Raw genomic sequence first — 24,096 nt, forward strand, 5'->3', positions numbered from 1 at the left:
TGGAACCTGTTCTGACTTTCTTTTGAGGTTTCGACTACACAGTAAAAGAAGTGTACGTTGGACCCCATACTACCAATTTAGGCTGGCACCATGAGTTCGAATTCAATCAAAGATATTTCCAAAGGTAAGATGATCTCATATAAGTTTTGTTTCAGACCCCCAGGGAATACGGCTTGTCAAAAAGATATTTATCATCTCTTGCAGATCTCAAAACTGAAGTCGTCGTTCGTCAATCAACAGAAAGAGCTGAATGGGAGGAGTTGCTCCGCCTCACCAATGAGGAGAACTGGAACTACACGATCTCCGACTTCGAAGTCTATTTCAGGTGCGACCCGGAAGGTGTCTTCGTGGCACTGATTGATGGAAAACCTGTGGGTACGTTGTTGAACCACCCCCTGGTCTTATGGGCAGCATAACAGATCGTTCGTCTCACAAATGAGAATTAAATGAAGAAGGTATACTGTGTCAGTATCGGAATCTATCACGTGCTATCGATGTGCCGGTAGCGTAAAGCTTCTATTGTCCAGCACTATCGACCGAGCATAAATTCAGTAACGTGTGCGAGGGGTGTAGGATACGACTGACACTGGATTTTCGAGGATACTGTATCTGCTGCCTTTTAACAAATATTAATCATAATCAAAGTTCTATTGGCATTTCTATTGTCTATCTATTGATTCAACACCCTGTATCCACTGCCTTTTCAGGTTTTACGGTAGCCATTAACTGGAGCGACGAGATCGCAGTGGGAGGGTTGTCCATCGTCAACAAAAGGTACAGGGGACAAGGAATAGGCAAAGCTTTGTGGTCGGAAAGAATAAAGCACATCGGGGACAGGAGCTTTATGCTCTTCTCCGTGCAAAACAGAGTCGAGGCCAACATGAGGTTAGGATTCAAGGTCGAACTATGCCGAATGCACATTATGTGTGGAAAAGTTAATAAAAAAACTATATCCGTGTCGCGTGCTGGAATTGATCACCACTGTATTGTACATTTTAAGGAAGGACATTTTGATCGGATCCTTGCCTATGATAACTTGATCCATTATATCAAACCCCGTGAGGCTTTTCTCAGGTTATGGTTTGCCAAGGACGAGGCAAGGGTCGCAGTCGCAATGACTGGTGATCGAGTGGTGGGTTATGGGTGCATCTACCCGACTAGTGAAGGTTACATAATCGGGCCCTTGTACGCCGATGCTGGTGACATCGCTGCTGACCTGCTCGGTAGGCTCCTGGAGACTGTTCCCGAACCAGAACCGGAAATATCCATGTTCGTCTTCAACGACAATGCAGGATTCCAGCTCGCGAAAGAACTAAATATGTCTTTTCGGTCACAAAATGATGCAGCAATGTGTACGAAGAAAATTCGGTATAAGACGGACCAAATTTATGCAACTTTTGGTCCATCATTGACATTTGTGTAGGGCCGTTATGATAGACACCACTGTGATATGTAAGGGCGGTTTCGGCATATACCACTGGCAAAAGGTGCAGAGAAGATAAGGACCGGTGTGACAGCGGATATAGTCCCCCTGGAGTCGTAGTCCGGTAGCATTGTATTTGACCAATTAAGCAGCATGATCTATTGTACCGTTAACCCGAACCAAAACATTTAGCAATGCGGGCTATTGTTACACGGACTATCAGCCCTAGGACTACTATCCCCGCCACACCGGCGTTCCTGGTTTTTGCTCTCACACCAATGTCATCAGGACAATGATTAGAACGTCTTCGCAATTGCTTGTTAGAGACTGTCGCCTAGTAGAGTGTGGGACAGAGCTCATTGCCTCAATCAGGTGTCACTGGTGGTAGAACCTCCCATGGGCAGAAAGAAGGGAGCACGTCGTGGACATTTTCTCTCAGCACTTACAAATGAATAAGACTGTGCATAGAAGTATATAGTAATAATCTGTAATCTATTCTAACTTGTCGAGAATACATCGTGTACAATTTAATTTGTGTATGATATATACATTATAAGCTCATCCTAGAATATAAAATTGATTCTCCAGCGCAAGTTCAGTGTGAATCAGGTTTAAGTACTATCTCATGCCTTAGCTTTGAGTTGCCTATAACAGTCTTCACAAAATGCATCCATGTAAGGCAGGTAGATTATATATATAGAGCTCTAAAATGAATTATTCAACAAAAGCAGTCCTTGAATTCATGTGATTATATGCATGCAAAAACTAAGTTCTGTATAACCCAACCTCACAGCAAAAAGATGAACCCAAGGTTATCCGTTGGTCGCGTGATGCTTTCGAAAGATTAAAAAAAGCTTTCTGGCCAAGCTGTATCCACTTCTATATCTCTTACCATTGGTAACTATAACGTCACATCCCACTAACAGTTTTGGCAGGAGGTTGAGTAGTGCGCGCACATGCGCAGAAGTAGTTTGTATCAGCACGAAGTAGTTACTCTCCCTAAAAACGTATCTAATGGATGAATATATCGTGACATTTGGGAATGAAAGAAGTCCTGTAGTGTCTCTCGATCATTCGCATGGTCATCGTCCGGTTGTTAGAAGGCATGTTAGTTCATAAAATCATGCCGACATGTTGTTACATGCATGATATACCTGGAACAACGTGTCAACATGCTTTTTAAACAACCGGGCTGGCGAAATGGCGCCTTTTGGTAGGATCTTGGAGATGACTTATTGTTTTGGGAGTGGTTACAAACCGCGGCATGACACTTTGTTTTCTCAAACACGACGAATGATGCTGGATAGAATGAGCCAGCCGGGGCATGATTGCTGTCGTCTTATCATCTCGTGTTACCATCTGGAAATCAAAACCCCATAGCATTCGCATGGTCTTCCAATTATTCGATGGTTACACACATACAATATGTACCGGGTAGCTGCAAGGGGTAGCTGGTATTATGCGACCACATTTACATTAAAAGTTATAAGGACAACTACTAAAAACAATCAGATCTACATTCATAGAGCCACCAGTTTCGCAATTCCAATGCTCGATTAATTTTATGCACGCTATATATTCTATAATATTTTTGTCTATATATTGCACACCGCGCCGGCCCGCATTAGCCAAGATGCTCTAGTTCCATGCTGCGCCGTGATTGTGCGTCGGTCCAATAACTCTTCTCGAGAAGGTGCAAGGACCGAAGTAACGCAACATGTTCAAGCGGAATGTCTGCGGATCATTAGGCGTGGTCTCTGAGATACATATGTAATACGTCGGCCAGTTTTCTAGCGGATTACCCTGTTGAAATGTTCTTTTGTTACAGCGTGTCTATAATCCTGTGCTCTTCTGGTTATCATTGTTATCAGGTTCCTTCTGAAAAATATAAAAAAGATCATGAAGGAGTATGGGCATTACTGATAAGAGTTACTGATAAGTGATGATCATGTTAAGATATGTAATTGTTAAGATGTAATTTCGGCTTGTTGAAGAGTAAGAGGATATTTGAGCTCACCCTATGTGTGTCCCTGTCTGGAGTTCCGTCCAGACCTGCCAAAGCACCTGAAAGTCGACTTTATGCTTTAAGAACAACCAACGAATGAAAGTGAAAAGTGCAAAGTGCGCACGTATTTTTCTAATCATTTCACCGGAGAGAGATCAACCAGACTTATCTGAAGAAAAGCTGACGCTGGGAAAAGTTTATTTCATTTAGAATCTTTACAACGTTTCTTCAATTCGTTCAATTTTTTTGGTACTCACTACCCAAGATCCAAAATGTTGAGGCCAACAATTAATTTACCAGTCAAGTCTCTCACCTTGCTGATTATGGAAGTCCTTTGTGATTTCCTTCACAAGCAGGACCTGGGCGAATTGCTTGATGGGGAGACTGCTAACGTCCTCAGGTTTGAGCAATTCGAACATCTTCGGGAGTCGGAATCCCTCCTTTGCGAGGGTGTGGTAGGTAGACTCGGTCACACCTTGGGCATGGAGATACTCTTTAAACTCCCTCACGGACTCCTCTGAAAGCATCACAAATGCACGTATGGACATTATGATATAAAGGTAAGTACTCGAGCCACTACTAAGAAGCCTATGACGAAACGTTCATACCAAATACAACGGCTAAGATAACACACCATTATCGAACATGACCCGGTGCCCAGGCAATATTTACTACACTACCTTAATTTCACCAATCTAAGACCGCCTGATCACTACGAAATAGAAACGAAGGCCATGGTGAAACATGACGTCGTAACCACTTGAAAAGTTCGTGTCACCACACCATTGTCTATCCAAATATCGGCTCTGGCTCTGATCCGCATTGGGGGAAAAGGAGAAAAAAGAGTTTTTGAAATGTGATTTTATGACGTTCCAGAGTAACTTGAACTAGCCAAAAAATTGCTCCTCCAAATGCTTTTCTTTGGACAGGGTTTTCTCTGCTTCAAATGTTAGAGAGTGATGTAATCCAAAGTTTAGATCTCAGTTAATCCCAATTGATTGTCATGTATCAGAAATCATCATAAAGATAATCGACCGTGTGAGAAATCTTCACATTCTAATAAATCATTTTCAAAATTTTGCACAAGTGTAGGAATGTGTACCCTTTAGCGAGAGCCGGTGTAACATCTGTGGTTGTTTCCCATGTGTCAGTGTTTCCAAACAATAGGCAGCTAGAGAGACCATGACTTTTCAATAGGGGGAAACACAGAAAAACTTGTCAATCTATATTTTAGCGTTCCCAAACAATGAGGGGAAACACTCAAAAATAGAAACACTCAAAAACATTACACCTGTCACAATTGAACACATCGAATGGCATTGAACGACAATGGTGCCTGTTATCTAGCTAGGATTGAATGTTCAAAACCGGTCTAAGATCGTTGAAACTAGCATCTTCAGGTATATAGGTGTAAGGAGAAGGTGCAAGTGTTAAGTTAGTATGCGTGCGTTAGTATGCGTGAAGGTGCACAAGATCAAACTGAAATATGACTTATCTGCATACTTTTTTTCATTATTGGGAATCATATCAATTGATATTTCATACTTAACACTTCAATATTTCAAACATATTGTTGTTACGATTCTAAACAAATGCTTTGCACCAGTAGTAAAACTGGCACTGAATTGTTCTAAATTGTTCGAACGTACCCTTCCTTTGCTCAGGGGTTCGGTAGCCCGAATCAATGGTTCCGGTGCTCTCTGCAAGCACAAATACGTATATATTCTAATAATCACCGAAACTGCCGCTTGTCAAAGTTTTATATGGCTGCAGGTTAACAGTGCGTGCTGTCAAAGGTAATTATCTATTCTAATTGTTATATACAGTATATATCATGCCATGTTTTGACTGTACCAGATTAATTTCTGCCTGGCCTTCGAGATGGCGCAAAGCAGACACTACCCCTGACCGAGCCCACCACTCAATCGCCAATGAAAACAGCGCAAAGAATCACTGGTTATCATAGAATATATAAATCACTGCATTTTTGTACTTAAAAGGAGAACACTCTGCTGGAAGTTATTACTTCCAGAGTAGGATGCTCAGTTCGACTTCAGAGTAGAAGTCGAAACTTCACCAAAAAACCGGGGGTAATTTCCTTCTACACAAGATGCATGTCGGCCATGACCTTGGTTGTCTGTAGGGAACGACCTTGTCCAATCCCCGAACTTGCCACGCAAGTGTTACCAACGTTTGGTAGATTTTTAGATAATTTCTTTGCCGAAAATTTAGGTGACTTTTTTAAGCATCACGGTAAAACCTCTCGGGCATCACTGACAGAAGCGCACCCTCTTTTGCTCGTGATACTGATGTTAATTTGAGTCCCAACTTGAGTCCAAATTTCGATTGAAAATGACTACAGTTATCTAGACACCTCTCCGTTTAGAATAGCGCTGTACCTAGGGAGGGTGTCCTTTGTAGACTAATTGCCTCTCCGCCATATTTGGCCAGTAAACACGTGGTTGTTGGTCGAAAACAAAGTCTTCCCATTTTCAGCCAAAATTGGTCATGGCCATACAGAGTCGTTACGTTATTTACCTCTCAGCCGAGAATAGCTCCCGCCGCCAAAGAATGATCCGTCTTCTTTGATATCCGTCAGGTCGATAAGCTGTGGATCGTCAGACTTTTCTAGGAAGAAAAACGGACATAAACCAACAAAGGCCCCCAAAATGCATGCCCAAAATTGAGGCTGATGCAATGAGTGATAGGGTCTGGCATATCGATTCATGGATTATGGATAAAGAATTTCGATTGTGAACGATCAAGTTAGAAAACACCACATAGCTTTTCGTAAAAACTTTATGACCATGTTCCAAAATGCTAACAACACAATGTACACACCAGGTTAATTGTTAACTGCAAAGAAGCTGATAATGCTGATCGAGCTATTTGAATAAATGCAGCGAACGACTGACTTACTTGAAAAACACGCATACTTTCTTTTGTACAAAAAGGCAATGACGACCATAGCGACGATGACAACCAAAACAAGGAACAGTGTCACGCCAACAACATGCGGAACCCAGTCCGAAGAACGAGACTTCGGACCCCTCACAACGTTGCCTGTAAAACAGAATGATAAGAAATAGCACAGGAGAGGTTATCCATGAACGTATAAGAGATACATCCATTCTCAATGATAAACTTTTCCATACACGTTTCCTTCCTCTTACTCACTAGTAAGAAGATCAGTTCCTCAGACATTTCAAGCGTTTACACCTGTGTACATTGCATCAGAGGGTGTTTTCATGCTGAGCAGTCCTACAGCATACTGTATTTTCTTCGGTGCAGAACCTAATCGGATTGGTCAATATAAATGTGACATCACCTACACTTACTATTTACTTAAAAAGGATAATAGGAACGAATGGAACAAAAATCAACACAGCAAGTCAACTCACCGCCAGAAACAGCAATCCAACTGGCCGTGAAACCTTTAACAGGGTAACGAGTTGGGATGTTCTGATCGTAGGTGATGCGCAGGACATTATCCTTTGAGCGAATATCCCACGTGGTTTCATTTCCACAAAATGTCCCTGTACATCAATTGAAAAATATTTTGAGCCATAAAGTGAGCAGTTGATGATTCATCACCAACAACAAAATCGAAGAACGCCACCAGCCCGGAGAATCAGTACCAAAATGTCGATGTCTTGTAGCCAAATCAAGTATGTATATTAATCGAACGCCGCAATTTACAAATTGTGCATAAGAATACAATCTAGATCGCAGAAGAGGGGTTTAGAGATGGATACTCTTTTCTATTCAGTAATGCTCACCGATTTCTGTCATCTCCTTTTCATACACGACCAGGGTTCGATAGGCACACAGGGCATTATCAACTGCCTCCCAACGAACGTGCAGGTTGATAGTCTGAAAGAAAGTACATACGACAGTTCAGAACTTTTGTCCGGGTATGACGATGGTACGGTTTGCGTATAACTACCAAATCAGCTAACAGAGCCAGCAAATGACGTAAATCATTCATAATCAGATGATTTCCTCAGGATGGTCATTTGCTCGCTCTGGCGCAAACCGTATCATTGTCATAACCGAGACAAAAATTCTGAACTGTCGTATTCCTTAATCGTTTTACTGTCCTGCAACTTACTTATACACTCAAACATACTTACAGGAGCTCTGATCCAGTTTGTGGCTCATAATTTTAAAATAAAAATGCAATGACGATACTCGGCCCTTGTACCTGTCATAACACGCCTATACAGTGGTTAAAACATATATCTAGGAAAGAATCTTTTTAACGGACGTGAATAAAAACTGGCGTTTGAACGTCGCCACTACTTTGGGATGATGACCAGCTTTTCAACTATATATGAAGCAATCTGCAATGAACAAGAAAAACTTGATCAAAAGATCTTGTCAAGAAGCCGTAATTTAAAACCATCCACTGATTGAAACCAAACTTACTGAGCCAGACTGCACCATAATTGTCCAGGAGCAACTCAAAACACGAAGATACGGGTTACTGGATAGAACACCAAGCGAGCCATCTTTGCTCCGTGTCGCCTCACATCTGGTCGGTCGACGGGAAGGCATGGTAGACGGAAAAGTACGACCTCGCGTCGAGGAGGCAGATGTTGTCGTGGGTGAAACCGTTACCAACCCTGGAAAATGAATCATACGAATGCATTAATATCACAGGATCTTATTTTAACACTCTTTTTCCTATGATGACAGAAATGCAGTGATAACGGAACGGCGGCTCATTACACACGTGATTGATACTTTTAACCGAAAAAGTCTTTGGTAGTTTAAAAGCTTTAAATGTTGTACCTATGTCTGGTTAAATGGATAAAGAGAGATTTATTCCCGATTTATCATTTATTTAGTATACACATAAAATCCCACGGTCGTCTCTTCATCATTGGGCGTGGTCGCGCAACGGGTGTCACCAAAAGGTGGTCAAAGGGGTCCCACAGAGTACAGCCCCTTGATCAGATGTGTAGTTCTGATTCGCTGTGTAGTGGGACGGGCCAGGCCGGTTTACCAGAGGATGACCCAAAAGACAACATTTAAGAACACTTTCACCCAACAAAAACTGGTAGCAGTGGCCTCTTAACTATAAACTTACCGGGTGCACATGGCCTTTTAGACAGGGTTATGTCATCAATGGAAATGTCACCTGCATAGTCCCCCCCTCTTATACCTTCGAAAAGTAGCTGGAAGTAAAAGTACTTTATACGAATTTATAGAACTGTGTTGTTGTGTTGTTTGAGTGTTCCAACGAAATATTGTTGTGTCCATCTGGTAATAAGCTTCTTCAAGCATGATCAAGGGCAGGTTGCTCGGTAAGTTTGAAGGCCTGATAAGATTCTCGGCAACCTGGGGAATGAATTGATTCTCCAGGGCGATAATAAGGAACTTTATTACCATGAGGTAGTAGTAATTTCAGGTCCTATACCGTCCAAACGGGAACTGCGGAAAGTCCAGTTCAGAATACACCAAAGGTTGCAGTAATTTTTGCCGCCACATTTGGGGTTTTCCCCATTGGTTTTATTTGCTCCTTGATGAAGGCTTAACCTAAAAACTCTTGTGACTTACTTTTAATGTCGTGCCAACCGGCGCGTTGACTTCGGCATTGCCCCGTTTCCAATAGTTCCCCTGGGCCCCGCTTAAACTCCAAACTTTGTCTTTCGATCCCCGAATTAATTGTTGATACACGTTGAGAGTTCCAATATGAGTGCCCCACATATGATAGAAAAACTCCAGACACATCCTCCCAGTGCCATTCACGTTTGAACTCAGAAGGTGTGCTTTGGCATTCGTGCGCGAATTACTGGCCTCGATATACATATAATTTCCACCTTAAAAGAGAATAAGGCGGATTAATCTCTGCTCACTGTTTTTAAAAGGGTTTTAATATCAATTCAATATGTCGAATCTAACTGACAGTGGACGTGTGTATCATTTCGTACGATTATCGCATAACCATTCTGAGCGTTACATGTCATCAAAGTCTTGTCCAATTATGTCGTGGATTTTTTTCTGTACTGAAGCGACCACCCTGAGGATTAAAAGTGAAAAAAAGATGACTTTTTAATCACAAATATGTTTTCGTACCTACTCCAGGAGTACGGTCCTGTGTAGGACCGGTACCAGATGACGGGGTTGCTCCTTTATGCAACGTCCAATCAAAATCATCATTGACGTTAGTCTGTTGCCAACCACACTCGTCATCGTCAAAGGTACAATTAACTGCCGCTGAATCTGAAAAATCTTCAAAGTAAAGGGAACACAGCAGGAATACCAACTCCGTATTTTCACTCGTTGATCCGAGTAAATATAATTTTATAGATGCCGTTCCTTTAGTTCGTACGCACTGACGATTTTTCGGTTTTTCGCGACCCCCAGCCCCTGCACGCATGCGCACCCAAAACACCTTCTATAGGTGGTGTATGTAGACAATAACGTTGTAAAGATGCCATGCTGCATAATCAAGGACAATGAAACTTGTTTTTGAAAAATAGTTATTTAAATACGTCTGAATTCAATAACCTTAATCGTGCGCGCCTTATTTTTTCATACTTTACAGTGACATTTTAAACGTACGGTGAATAAAAAATTTTAAATCACGTACTCGAGCCGTGATATACTGATAAAATGGCTCCAATAGATATTTCTCATTTTGCGTTAAAACTCGTTATATTCGCAGAGATAGTTCAACATACTGTTAAGACATGTGCCATTTGATATTGTTATGTCATCAATTGCAAGGTCACCCTCATAGTCATTGCCGCGGACGCCTTCCATAATAACCTGAAATAAAAGGTACACATTATAAGACCAAGCATCAGCTGAAACGGATGAATTTCAATTTCTGCATCAGTTGAAACGGATGAATTCTAAAGTATTCGCGTGATAACACCAAACATCAGTTGAAATGGATGGATTCTGAGGTATACGCGTTATAACACCAAACATCAGTTGAAATGGATGGATTCTGAGGTATACGCGTTATAACACCAAACATCAGTTGAATGGATGGATTCTGAGGTATATAATACCAAACATCAGTTGAAGTGGATGGATTCTGAGGTATACGCGTACACGTTATGTTACTAAACATTAGTTGAATACAAAATTTTCAACGACAATCATGTACATGAAGGTACGATTGAACTGTCAGCATTTCTGCAATACATGTACACACATATCTAACTGTTTACAGGGACAACCACACTGGATACGAAACCAACGGCGCCTCCAAAATGGGATAGCCTAGTCAACATTGATGATGTCGCACATACAATGTATAGCAACGATTATAATCGCAGGTCGCAGCTCGTTTACGCTTTAGTAACAGAACCTTGTGCCAACATATCATTTCTCACCTTAAACGGAGAAGTCTGGTTGATAGTGACTAAACCACGCCTCCATCGATTTCCCAGATTGTTCCCTCTAGTCCACAAAGAAGACGATGTTGTGTTTTGGGCACTTCTTGTGTAGACGTTTAATGTACCCATATGACTTCCATACATGTGATAAAAAAACTGGAGACAAGCTGGTCTGGCCGTAGATACAGCCGGGCTGATCAGCTGAGCATAGGCACGACTTCGAATAGATGTGGCCTCAATGTACATGTAAAGACCACCTGAAAATCCAAGCATTAATGAAGCGCAAATGTTCAGAAGAATGATTGCCATGTTATACTACAGGAGATTTAGCTCAAGAATCAATTTAATACTCAAACATTGTTAAAGCAGAATAAATTGAAATCAAAAATTAAAAATTAGAAATTGAATCTATGTGTTACCTGAACTTCCAGTGGTATGGTCCGAAGAAGGTCCTGTGCCGGATGTAGGCGTGCTCCCATGGTGGAGGGTCCAATCAAAATCGTCTCCTGAATTTTGAGTCCATCCACACTCACTTTCATCAAAGGTACAGTTGAAGGTATTCAGCGCTAGAATTACAATAGTGAGATATAAATTCATGGGTTTTATTCTCACACCAATAGACAAATACTTGATAAGGTTGATACAGTTCTACGCCAATGTAAAATGGCCATCCAAACTCCAGCCCATGATACATGTATCGGCCTCATCAGGAGGAATAACGAAACGTGTTCACATGATAAAGGCATGTAAACAGTAATTCCACATTATCCTCAGTAGAGTCGCTCGTGCATTATATCCTTCGAACTGAAAAACATTTTGCGACGATTAAGCATGATTATATCACGTTCCATTATATTCCGTTCACTGCTTCAATTCGGTGAGGCCGGATTTATCATGTACCCAAGTATAGCTTCATGCAGCAGTCTTCGCACCGTCCGCAAACTAGTCCAGGCGATCATATAGGGCCAAAAAACAACGAAATGGTGGAAAATAATAGCCTATAAAAGCACCAAAATTAATTTGATACACACGTAATTTAACATGAACTAAACAATTTAGGGACGGGCGACATGTAAAAAACGTCCCTGGCGGCCGCCATCTTGAATTTCAAAATGGCCGCCACAGCAGGACCCGTGGACAGTTTTTCGATGATAACTTTTGTTCTAAATTAGACACAGAGATGGTATAAACGGCTAGCCCCATGTTCTTGGGTATAGCCAATCGCCTGGACTAAACAGACATGGTCAGAAGAAGCAGCCTGCTATAGATTGCTTGATGAAGACTTGACCTGACTACCAATTTGTTGACTGCCAAATAATAGAGTTGAAGATGACCAACATCGAATCAAGTGACATGAGGTAAATACAATGTACTGATGCCACGCCCAAAATGAATATTGACTTACCCTCTGGACATTTGTTCGCGTCCATTATAGTTACATCATCAATAGCTATATCACCAGCGTAATCTTTTCCTCTCACGCCTTCAAATATGACCTGCAAGCAATGTCTAGAATATATAAGCTCACAGATGCAATTTCACTGAAGATATCACAAATATTGCTGACAGATGTTATCAGAGAACAAAAATGCAACGATTAACTGGAACATCCTTGCCAACATTGCCGATATTTTCGGGTTGAGGGCTGCCTCTTTTGTAATTGTTGATAGCCTGCGAGATTTGCATCTGCATACATGGTTTTTGAGATTCTGTAAAACCGCGAATGGTTTTTTACTCCGCTGAAAAACCTCATATTTGAGTTGGCTGAAAAAACTTTATTTCTGAGGGTGTACCTGAAACGCGTCACTCTCATTTAATGAAACCAGAGCTTGTTTCCATATAGGGCCCAAATTGCCACTCTTTGTCCAGGCGCGTACTCGACTGTTCCCCGTTTTCGTGGTGTAAATATTCAAGCTACCAATGTCCTTTCCTCGCATGCTATAGAAGAACTGTAAGCACTTTGGACCTTTTGGAACCTCTGGGGTAATCAGGCGTGCTTTTGAAAAGCTGCTTTTCGAGGTTGCTTCGATGTACATGTAATAGCCAGCTAAAATATACAAGTAAGAAATTAAAAGGTATATTAATCTCAGGAGCAGGATATATATACATGTAATTAATTGCAAGGAAAAGTGTTGTTAAAATGGAAGAAAATGATATCATTGCATCATCGTAGGGTTTAGTTTGTTCAAACGAAATACAGCTTCAGCCGACAAACTAAAAACATCAATTGAATGTTTAGCTCCTTTAACTTCATTAATGTGACGGTACATGTAAATATACACGATTTATTGTTACTTCTGAGCCTCAGCATCATTCTGCTGTACCGCACCATGACCGTGATTATTCTCACCCCTCGTCCCAAGAGTATGGTCGTTGCTTGGCCCGGTGTCCGATGACGGTGTGGATCCTTTCTGTCTCGTCCAGTCGAAGTCATCTTTGCTATCTTGTTCCCAGCCGCAAATGTCCTTGTCAAAGGTGCAGTTGTATACAGGTGGCGGTTCTTGAAGGAGAAAACATCATGAATGTATATTAAATCTACACAGTATATAAGCGGGCCTTACGATTTCATATATATATGAACAGCATCATACATGTAGATATCACTGCAATTGCGTCGAAGTACAGTGATGTATTATTCTGCCACGGTATAGCGCCATCTAGGCCTATCGATATAAATGCGTGAGTTTACTTGACCAGGAAAAGCTAAAATCTGAAAAATATATATTCTGGTCTGTAATTAGAGCCTTCCACCACCGGAAATCTGATGTGCAGCCTAATGTCATAACATCAGACAACACGCCACCTGATCAAAAATAAGTTGTTAGGGTTTTATTCAACTCACTAAAACAAGTATCATTGGCAATCGTAACGTCATCAATCAAGAAAACCACAGTGGCTTTGGCTCCGATGCGGTGCCACAAACAAGCCGCTTCAAATGAAACCTGGAAAAAGAATATTTATATCAAATATAAGATTATATTCAGCATTGCTATTGAATTTGACTAGATTATAGAGCACGCGACAGGAAACGCCGGATCACTGAGGAGCGAAGCCTCCAGGCACCAGTGCCAGAAAGAAATAAAGGTTCACAGAACAGCAAAGCCTGCGGCCTTGCTGTCTCGGATCACGGACATCGTCGAGTTCGACTGTTATGTAGGACTGTACGGAGATCTAAAGAAATGAGAGGCACTACACTTTCGAACATTTGAATAACACTTTTTTTTTTTTTTTGATATTCATGTAGTGTCAAAATTTACGGGAGCTGTAGAATATCGCACCTTGTATGGTGTGGAAGAGTTAACCTGCACCACTGCCAAACTCCAGGGATTTCCTTGCAACGACGAGTTGCTCAAATCGCCTCTGTTGGTCCAGTATGGTCGTGGATGAGACCCCGTTGCGTTGAGATGCATTTTAAGTTCTGCATTTTTCCCCAGTGTCTGATAGTAAAAGCGAATGCACTGATGTGGTCCTTTCGGGACAACTCTCGGACTACTCAGGTAATCAGTTATTGAGGCACATGGATGTTTTCTTCCCAGTGCATACCCATCTGAAAATGCAATAATACAAAATGTTTCGGGGCTCTAATTTTGCTTGTTATCAGTTCTTTGAAAAATCTATGTAGTATACGTATGTACTGTAGGAGGAAACCAAATATTTTGACGGACCATCAAAGAATCTATGTTCGAATTGGTGAACTATATTTGGAACTCCAATCAATGGAATGTCCATGGACCACAAGTGGATCTACCATGGGCCATCATAGAATCCATAATGGATCCTGTTGTAAAAGGTAGTTTGTGATAATCATGGTTCCATCCACGGGCCCATCAATATCCATGCATGTACACTCTTGCCTGTGATAATATCTTTATGCTCGTGGTCAGATTAGGCCATTTCTATTACATGTACTTACACCCGCTGGTATCATTGCCAGTGGAGGAGTTTGAGGCTAATCTTTCCCAAATTTGGCCAGTCCAGCCGCACATGTTCGCATCGAAAGTACAGTTGAATAATGCAGGCACTGAAACGGTAGTTGCACCAACGTATCACTTTAAAGGGAGATAAGTGGCAACCTAACCCTGCGCCTGTTGTGACCTCAACAGTGTAGTAACTGCGACTCTAAGGCACCTATTCCATAGAGCTATACCCTATACTATACTATACGCGAACAATAGTTTCATGGTCATGCACCCTTTGTGAAGCCATTGTTTGCGTATAGTGTAGTATAGGGTATAGCTCTATGGAGAAGGTGCCTTACGCACCTTCTCCATAGAGCTATACCCTATACTACACTATACGCGAACAATGGCTTCACAAAGGGTGCATGACCATGAAACTATTGTTCGCACCTTCTCCATAGAGCTATACCCTATACTACACTATACGCAAACAATGGCTTCACAAAGGGTGCATGACCATGAAACTATTGTTCGCGTATAGTATAGTATAGGGTATAGCTCTATGGAATAGGTGCCTGCCCGCTTGTAGTGGTAAATTTGGTGAGTGTGCGCTACTCTAGGTAGGCCGCCAGTGGTAAAATCGGCGTGTGGGCACATCTTGGCTTGCAGGGGTAAAGTCGTGGTAAAGTCTGTGAGTGTGTGCAGTGTACAATGGAATACTACAACAATTAATGACAGGCGGACAGAAGTGAGTGAGTGAGTGAGCGAGTGCAACTCTAAGTAGGCCGACAGTGGTATCGTCTGTAAGAGAGTGCAACTCTAAGTAGGCCGACAGTGGTATCGTCTGTAAGAGAGTGCAACTCTAAGTAGGCCGACAGTGGTATCGTCTGTAAGAGAGTGCAACTCTAAGTAAGCCGACAGTTGTATCGTCTGTAAGAGAGTGCAACTCTAAGTAGGCCGACAGTGGTATCGTCTGCAAGAGAGTGCAACTCTAAGTAGGCCGACAGTGGTATCGTCTGTAAGAGAGTGCAACTCTGAGTAGGCCGACAGTGATATCGTCTGTAAGAGAGTGCAACTCGAATTAGGCCGACAGTGGGACAATGATAAATTATTAGTATACTTACTTGTCCGGCATGTTTTTTCAGTTATGGTCACATCATCTACTGCAATGTCACCCTCATATTCTGAGCCGGAGACACCTTCGAATATGACCTGTAACAAAACTTATAGTCTGAGACGAAGAACTTTAACATGGCTCTAAGACGAAATGGAAAAAGAAAATATTATCACAAACCAATTTTATGGTTTAAATGATTCAGTCTGATGTAATAAATTTGTGAAAAGAACTTTGTGGCCATTTTGATCTGTGCAATATTGGTACGGAGGATATTTTCTACCCAATCCCCATCATTATTGTAGAATCAGGCAATCGATGAATTGACATCTATATACACATACCTCATCTTGGCCCCCTACCCCCCTACCACAACAAGGATATAAGTTTAAAATGATAACTGAATGGTACCATACAGTGAAAGTACAAGTACATGTACATGTAGTCGAGAAAGAGAATGTGATGATGGTTGATATGAATGAAGACACCGAATATCATTACTTCATCTTTGCATAAAAATGCCCAGCGAAATCTACATGGTGTTTTTAGTAAAGTCTTTTACGAGTCTTTATTCATTTCATCATTTCTTGTTCATATCACCATTATTGGATGATTTTGAATTTACCTGAAACTTGGGGAATCCGCTGATTGCGATCGATCCCGGCTTCCAGCTATTTCCCTGGTTGCCAGTCAGTTGCCAGATAGGGTACGTCCGATTTTGCTCAGTCTTGATGTACACGTTCAGAGCATTTATTCGTTGTCCGAACATGTGGTAGAAGAATTCGAGGCACATCGACCCAGTGGCTTTCACCTCTGGACTAACCAGGTGTGCTTTCATGCCATATCGTTTGGATGTTACTTCGATGTACATGTAGGAACCATCTGTAAAGTAAAATGCAGAGGCTTTTTACGGGACCTATAAAGTAATAATTTGATATGCATGTGTTGACCCGTGGTTATGAAAAATATTTTCTAAAGCTTTTCGCCTCCACGTTCCAAGTTCGACAACAGCAGTAGATTTATTGGTGCTAGTGACAGTGTAATAACATACTTGATAAGTCAGCTGGTGGTTCCCCACATTAGCCTCACCCCAAATTTCGCCGTAAGCAAATCATCGCGGTTGTCGCTTGTTGTTGTGGTGAGACGATCTGTCTTCTGGTATTACGGAAATACACCATTATTTTATTCGATGCACCATGGGGCCGAATGGGCTCACCTAGAAATTCGCGAAGAAAACAAGGAAAAATACACTTGCTCCAACAGCAGTGTCCCATTTTTATAACCTAGTACAGTGTCAGCACTTACTCCCACTGGTATGGTCAGCGCGAGGACCCGTGCCACTAGAAGAAGTTGGCCCTTTGTTAAGGAGCCAGTCGAAGTCATCTGACGAATCTTCGTGGATCCATCCACATTCTTCCTCTTCACCATCAAAGGTACAGTTGAATGAGTTTGAAGCTGAAAAAATAACAAGGCAATCTGTACAAAAATGTAATTACATGAACCACTGCGCATGACCAGTCTCATTTTTACATCGTTTTAAAACGAGGTTTTGTCTCATATAACTTGTCCTCAGTGACTCGTCATAGAGCATTATTTTTTGCACCCTTCTTCTATTCAGAGGAGCTTTCAACGAGCTGAAACAACATCTCAATCTTCACCGTTAGAAATGAATGTTTTTGAGGTTTTTCGGCCTGCGCAAATATGCACCCTGCAGAGGTTTTACCGCTACCATTGATTACGTTCATCTGCCCTTGCCGGATAAGGCCAATCGACTCACATGAAACCTGTTTCGTGTAGGTCGATGTTATCAAGATTTGCCCGATAACCCTTTGTTACGACAGTAGAACAATGGGATTAAGGGCGTGTATTGGGCTAGGCCTGGATTCTTTTAACATCGAGGTATTAAAGGGGCATCGAGGTAGGGTATTTTCTCACTGAAAAACATCTAACCTTGTTTTTTTTAAACTTAAGAGCACCTGACCTTTGATAAGGAAGGTGATGGGTTCGAGGCCCACATAGTGTCATGTGAGGTGACTTTGTATGTTCTCATGAACAAGCATGCTTTAGGAGTACCCAGTCCGTAAACCTGATGCAACTCCATGGATCACTTCAACATACCTTTAGGGCAAACATGGTCGAAAAGTGTGACGTCATCAATTGCAGTGTCATCACTTCCAGTACCCCTTGTTGATGAATTTCCAATCCAAGAATCAAAAACAATCTGGAATAATCACAGATTAGACTTTTTTGCACAGATTTGACTTCTTTGGTTTTGAATACGAGTACCAGATGAGTATGAGTATGAGTATGAGTCGGCCTATTGGTATAAGACCCAGAAGGAACGGGTAAATGGTTACAAGAGTACGAAAATAGGGCTAAGGATCTGATACCGAACTGGAGGCATTACAAACGTTTTAGTGCCGTCAAATAATCGATTATTGCGTAATAACATCGGGATGAATTTCGCGCAGCGCATTGCATTGTTATGAAACAGCACCTACCTTAAAGGGAAACATTTCGGTAATGTTGACATATGCAACCCTCCATATATTTCCTCTATTGGCACTATTTGACCACAAAGTCAAACTCATATTTTGATCCGTTTCGACTAAAACACTTAGCGTTCCCAGGTTATCGCCACGCATTTTATAGGCGAACTTGAGACACTTCGAACCAGGTGGAACTTCTGGGCTGATGAAACGCCCGCTAGTATTACGTCTTGGGATGTCCGCGTTCATAACGTGGCCGTCTATATTGGTTATAAAAAAACAACTCTAATTATGCTTATAATATCGCGTCACAAATGGGGAAATTGTTTGACAGGAAGACTTTTCGAGTTTCGCTTTAGCTTTGTTCACCATACGACCACAGTATACGGTAGTTTATTTCGGTTGAGAGCGCATTTGTAAGTGATCACACATAATTGCTTTCGTTAGCGTTGTTGCATCATGATCACACATAATTGCTTTCGCTAGCGTTGTTGCATCATGATCACAAATTAATTGCTTTCGTTAGCGTGGTTGCATCATGATCACACATAATTGCTTTCGTTAGCGTTGTTGCATCATGATCACACATAATTGCTTTCGTTAGCGTGGTTGCATCATGATCAAACATAATTGCTTTCGTTTGCGTTGTTGCATCATGATCATTATAACTATTACTTTCGTATACATCCTGATTACGTTAATTTCTTTTGTTTGAGTTGCTGACATCACGATCACAAAATACTTTCGTTTGGGTTTGTGCTTCATGATCACATAAATTCTTTCGTTCACGTTGTATTCATCATGATAATAATAATATGATTTCTTTCGTTTGGGTTTGTGCATGATCACAATATCGTTTCTTTGATCCGTGTTGCTTGCTTAATGATCACAATATTATTTCTTTCGAGTTGAGTTGACATCATTGACAGTGATTCATGCAATCTCCTAGTCTCGCCATCAGTAACGGTTCCTCAGGATACTAGCACCGTTTACAAGCGTTTACTTTGCTCCGCAGCAAATGAACCTATTCCTCTCATTGGGAGATTGTGATTCATGCATAGGGTTGAGAACTCCTGATCATCGGCCACGGAAAAGAAGCCTTAGAGAAAGCTGCCTTGGAAAGGTGGCAATGATTAAACCCCTTGGCGGAGGACTCGAAGCACACCGGGGCGAGGCCCGAAAGCATACCGCAGGCGTAGCGAAGCCATGATAGATACTTACATGCAGTCCCAGTTGTATAATCCGTCCCTCCGGTGGTATCGGCCTCACGTCTATTCCAATCAAAATCATCCTCAAAGTCTTGTTCCCAACCACAAATTCCATCCTCAAATGTACAGTTGAAATCATCAGTAGCTGCAGTGGAGGGACAAAAGGAAAAAAAATTAAATTTATCGTTTTAAAACGTTTGTTCTTTCGCTTCTTCCTATTTCATTGTACCTTTCGTCATCCGACTTCTATAATGCAGGTTTCGCAACCCCTATACGAACAACGAAGTAGGCGTACGAAATACGAAGATCTGTCGTGTCATCAGGACCCGAGTTGTATATTTGCACGAATAATCTAAGATTTTGAACCAGTGTGATCCCGACTCGCAAGGATTCATGAAGTATATGGTATATGACTTACGAAGTGGCTATGTACACAGCAGACTGCTGTGTACACAGCAGACTACTGTGTACGCAGGAACAAGTTGGTTGCATGCACAGCAGAGGCGAATTAACATAACCGCGTCATCTATGACGTCACATGAAGAAAAAATGGCGGTGGCGGTGGCGGTGGAAGAACGCCCCGCTTCCTTTCAAGTTGGGGTCAAATTCTCATCCATATACTTAATCTATTTAAGTCTCGCTGTAATGAGTTTTTAAAAGAAAAACAATTTCATCGGCTTTTATAGATCAATTCGTTGTAACCACGGTGGGTTAAGGTATTGGTTTACCTTTGTAACACAACAGAAACAAGGCGCTCCCATTACAGTGTTGGAGGAGTGCAATCGGATAAAAGTAATAAATGCGGGCCTTAACACTCCTCAAAATGAACTAAATGTAATATTTTGTCTGTTTCTTTTCTATCGTTATTTCCTCTCCCGGTACGCAGGTATTTTCTTTGGCAAACCGATACCTTTATCCACTATGGTATAACGCTACCTTACCATCGGGACATTGGCTGTCGAAGATGAATATATCATCGATGGCAATATCGGAGAGGTAGTCACTGCCTCGGACGGCTTGAAAGACAACCTATTGAGAAAGCGAAAGGCATAATGTCAGTCTTACAAAACGTGTAGGATCCGACTTCGACACCAGAATGACGGTTTATCTTTTGAACAAAATAAGTTTCATTTTCTACCTTCCCCCTCGCTATAGTTTTCTGACAAAACCTTTCCCCTTTTCACATACCCCCTTTCAATGAAAAGAACTAGAATAATCTTTTCCAGCATGGTACCTACCTATATCATAAACAGCCCCCCCCCCTCCGTCCAAGATAATGTGTGAATGTACGGGGTCTGTAAAGGACAGCTAAACATATTCCTACGTAGGAATGCTGCACATACGGGATCTACCAATTAGGAAATTTATGCCGGTACTTTTCTCGTCCCAGATGATTTGTAAAATCATAACAACCCTCACGGCGCGGGGTTCAAAAGTTACTGTTATTGCACTGAGATATGAAAACTAAGCTTAAGACATACCGTAAATGGCGACGAGGTTTCGTTGAGGGTAACTAGACCTCTCTCCCACGCATTTGAATGGCTGCCGTTTCGAATCCATATTGGCTCCGTTTTATTCAATAGGACAGTAAGGTTGCCCATGTGCTGTCCGTACATGTGGTAGAAGAACTGTAGACACCTCTCTCCACCTGGTGGTACTTCAGGACTGAGGAGTTTGGCCTTGACCCCGGGGCTGGTGCCGGTACCCTCGATGTACATGTAAGAACCACCTGGAACGAACGACTTAAGATACTCTGACATCAAACCAATGAAGTGATAACAAGGAGATATTCTCTTTTCTCATCCTCTCTATCCTTCCTCAACCTGAAATTTGGGACATCCTGACAGGTCTCGACCAACCAGAAGAGAGATTATACGCTTGTGTGGCGCAGACAGCATGATCAATGCCGTGTGAGCTTTTTGATTGGTCAATATCCCCCACCTGCAACTACATTGGTACACTGAGTTCCAGTCCAAGTGCTGATCATGAAGAACGCTCAAAACGGTCTGCAGAGGCGGTGACTCGTGCATTTCATACTTGTAAAATTTGTGTTCATTTCTAAAAAAACATTTTAGATTATATCAGAGGTGAAAAGAAAAGAGAGTAGTTCGACCCCAATGTATGTAATAATGCAACGTATCCATTAAATTCAATTTGATGCGACAGAGATGCATGATGAGCAAATCGCGACGGTCCGTGTAAACAACACTTACTACCAGAAGTATGGTCTCGCCGTGGCCCAGTGGCGCTGGTCGTGGTAGATCCTCTGTATTTTATCCACTGGATGTCCGCTGGGAGGTCGGTCCATCCACACGAAAAGATATCGAAAGTGCAGTTGAACTGTTCTGAAAGTGAAGGCGAAGACTCAACTACAATGTAATACAACCATAATAATACAGCCTGGGTATTTTTTAGGATGTGTATACATGTAGTATCAAAATCTTCTTGTGATGTACATGCATCATGATCACAATATAATTTCTTTTGTTCAAGTTGTATGCATCCTGACCACAATATAATTTCTTTCCTTTGCTTTGTATGCATCATAATCACATACTAGTATGATTTATTTCAGTTGTATCCTGGCCACAATATAATTTCTTTCCTTTGATTTGTATGCATCATAATCACATACTATAGTATGATTTATTTCAGTTGTATCCTGACCACAATATAATTTCTTTCCTTTGATTTGATTTGTATGCATCATAATCACATACTAGTATGATTTATTTCAGTTGTATCCTGACCACAATATAATTTCTTTCCTTTCCTTTGATTTGTATGCATCATAATCACATATAATTTCTTTCAGTTGTATGCATCCTAATCACATGTAATTTCTTTCGATGACTTGTTGTAAAGACGTTAAGCTGCTTTTATTTCTAATACAATGAAGTGGCTGCCATTCCCATTTGAGCACACTATGTGCAGAAGAAGAAGTAGAAGAGTGGGAAAAATAGCGAAGTTAGCCAGTGGATGGCCATCAATTGCCAACTCCTTCGACGGTTTCGTCTTCGCCTGCTTATGGTAATCTGTGGAAGTTTATTGGCATGTTGAGCGAAGTTCTCCTTCTGGTACAGTCCGGTAACCGATCATTTAAACGCCCCTCCTTTTCCATTCATTTTCCCTCCGCTTCCTCATTCGACTAACAAAAGGGGTACTTTTAAACCTCATCATTTCATGCGAGTGTCATTCACGGTGACTTTGACTTCGATTGTTTCAACAGAATTAGAAAACATACATGTCGTTTGTACATGAGAGACAGGCAGAGATTAATTTGCTTGAATGCAGGGTTTGCGGTATCCTTAATTTGGTATTGAAAAACTTACGGTTTTGTAGACATTTTCCCACAGTTATGGATACGTCATCAATGGCAATGTCGCTCTGGTAATCACTGCCACGTATTCCTTCAAACACCAACTGAAATCATGATCAACTACTAGTTAAACTCATCTTTAACTGAGAGACTTGTGAATAAAAAAATAAGCTTAAATTGGTATAAAAAATTAGCTCCTTCTAGTTTGTGCTATTCATAGGGTTACGCTGGTTCCATCGGGTGCAGAACACAACTTTAAGGGAGAGGACACAACATACACTGGCCGGTCACACCCTTGTTGAAGATTCGGCGCCTATAATGGTCCGGATATGTCAGCCGTATGAAACCAATGAGACTACCATAAGCAGTCCTGGAATTGAAGCCAGAGCTAGTTGGTTCGATGGAGAAGAAGAGAAAGACGTCGTACGAGATGTTAGGCGGGCCGTTGCGAGCGATGTGAAATATTCGTGCCCTCTCAACTGATAGAAGTCGCTGGGCGAATGTGGTTGCACTAGTGGGCGACATTAGTCGCATTAGTTTTCTTACGATGACGATGATGATGATAATGGCGCTATGAAGCAGAAACTCACGCCTTTTCTCGTTTACCTTAAAAGTGGTACTTTCATTGATATCCAGGAATTGAAACGACCACCCGGGACCTAAATCTTTATTCTTTGTCCAGACCGTCGTCATCTCATGTGGCTTTTTGGTTTTTACGTTCAGCGTCCCCATGTTCCTTCCTCTCATACTGTACATGAACTGGAGGCAATATGCACCCTGAGCAATATCTGGGCTCATCAGACGTGCCACTGCTCCCCTGCTTTTTGAGGTAGCCTCGGTGTACATGTAATATCCAGCTTAGGTAAAAAAGAGAAATAATCTCATATCGACTGTAACAGTGAACAGTGTGTAAATGGATTGGGGTTCTACACAGCCACCACCTGCGACATGCGGTGATCATCGGAACTACTTTTTGTGCACAAGTCATTGGGCATTCCGGGTAAAAAGTGTCCAGCCCTATTTCTGACGCATTATGGTTCGGTAAATGGTTCTATACATATATAGCGCCCATGACCGTCAATAGCATACATGTACATACATTGTAATAGAAATCATTTGTACCCGGACATTCTATCATGTAACATTTCAAACCTCCACACCGGTAACTGATGTGAAAGCGATATTAGACTACTCAAGATGAGATATTGCAGTTCGGCCAGTGGATTCTATGGCCATGCACCTTAATGCCCCATAGTCTGTAATCAAAACGATAAGGCAGGATTA

At 41.6% G+C, this 24,096-nt stretch overlaps 2 protein-coding genes across 5 annotated transcripts in view; one reads left to right on the plus strand and one right to left on the minus strand.

Annotated features, from left to right (window-relative positions):
- On the plus strand, positions 1–2,208 carry LOC135483149 (holothin acyltransferase-like). The gene is made up of 3 exons (XM_064763748.1): positions 1–124; positions 205–375; positions 708–2,208. The coding sequence occupies exons 1-3, from the start codon at positions 91–93 to the stop codon at positions 1,421–1,423; spliced, it is 921 nt and encodes a 306-aa protein (XP_064619818.1). The 5' UTR covers positions 1–90; the 3' UTR covers positions 1,424–2,208.
- The window catches only part of LOC135483147 (MAM and LDL-receptor class A domain-containing protein 1-like), a 27,796-nt gene continuing 5,594 nt past the window's right edge, over positions 1,895–24,096 (minus strand). The window contains exons 4-35 of one of the 4 annotated variants that reach the window (XM_064763744.1): positions 23,419–23,669; positions 22,826–22,916; positions 21,707–21,838; positions 20,975–21,222; positions 20,435–20,522; positions 19,507–19,638; positions 18,298–18,545; positions 17,915–18,017; positions 17,102–17,251; positions 16,422–16,678; positions 15,807–15,894; positions 14,697–14,804; positions 14,062–14,330; positions 13,626–13,725; positions 13,134–13,283; positions 12,577–12,830; positions 12,189–12,279; positions 11,203–11,349; positions 10,781–11,040; positions 10,118–10,205; positions 9,510–9,665; positions 8,991–9,253; positions 8,521–8,608; positions 7,857–8,053; positions 7,208–7,301; positions 6,830–6,964; positions 6,348–6,491; positions 5,967–6,056; positions 5,078–5,128; positions 3,742–3,945; positions 3,441–3,487; positions 1,895–3,301 (exon numbers count right to left, since the gene is read on the minus strand). In XM_064763744.1, the coding sequence (XP_064619814.1) occupies positions 3,257–3,301; positions 3,441–3,487; positions 3,742–3,945; positions 5,078–5,128; positions 5,967–6,056; positions 6,348–6,491; positions 6,830–6,964; positions 7,208–7,301; positions 7,857–8,053; positions 8,521–8,608; positions 8,991–9,253; positions 9,510–9,665; positions 10,118–10,205; positions 10,781–11,040; positions 11,203–11,349; positions 12,189–12,279; positions 12,577–12,830; positions 13,134–13,283; positions 13,626–13,725; positions 14,062–14,330; positions 14,697–14,804; positions 15,807–15,894; positions 16,422–16,678; positions 17,102–17,251; positions 17,915–18,017; positions 18,298–18,545; positions 19,507–19,638; positions 20,435–20,522; positions 20,975–21,222; positions 21,707–21,838; positions 22,826–22,916; positions 23,419–23,669 (4,769 nt within the window). In that variant the 3' untranslated portion in view covers positions 1,895–3,256. The remainder of the gene's footprint in view (positions 3,302–3,440; positions 3,488–3,741; positions 3,946–5,077; positions 5,129–5,966; positions 6,057–6,347; positions 6,492–6,829; positions 6,965–7,207; positions 7,302–7,856; positions 8,054–8,520; positions 8,609–8,990; positions 9,254–9,509; positions 9,666–10,117; positions 10,206–10,780; positions 11,041–11,202; positions 11,350–12,188; positions 12,280–12,576; positions 12,831–13,133; positions 13,284–13,625; positions 13,726–14,061; positions 14,331–14,696; positions 14,805–15,806; positions 15,895–16,421; positions 16,679–17,101; positions 17,252–17,914; positions 18,018–18,297; positions 18,546–19,506; positions 19,639–20,434; positions 20,523–20,974; positions 21,223–21,706; positions 21,839–22,825; positions 22,917–23,418; positions 23,670–24,096) is intronic. The other 3 variants (XM_064763745.1, XM_064763746.1, XM_064763747.1) reach the window with 3 other exon arrangements.

Source organism: Lineus longissimus, chromosome 2 (genome assembly GCF_910592395.1).
Source record: "Lineus longissimus chromosome 2, tnLinLong1.2, whole genome shotgun sequence".
NCBI lineage: Eukaryota > Metazoa > Nemertea > Pilidiophora > Heteronemertea > Lineidae > Lineus > Lineus longissimus.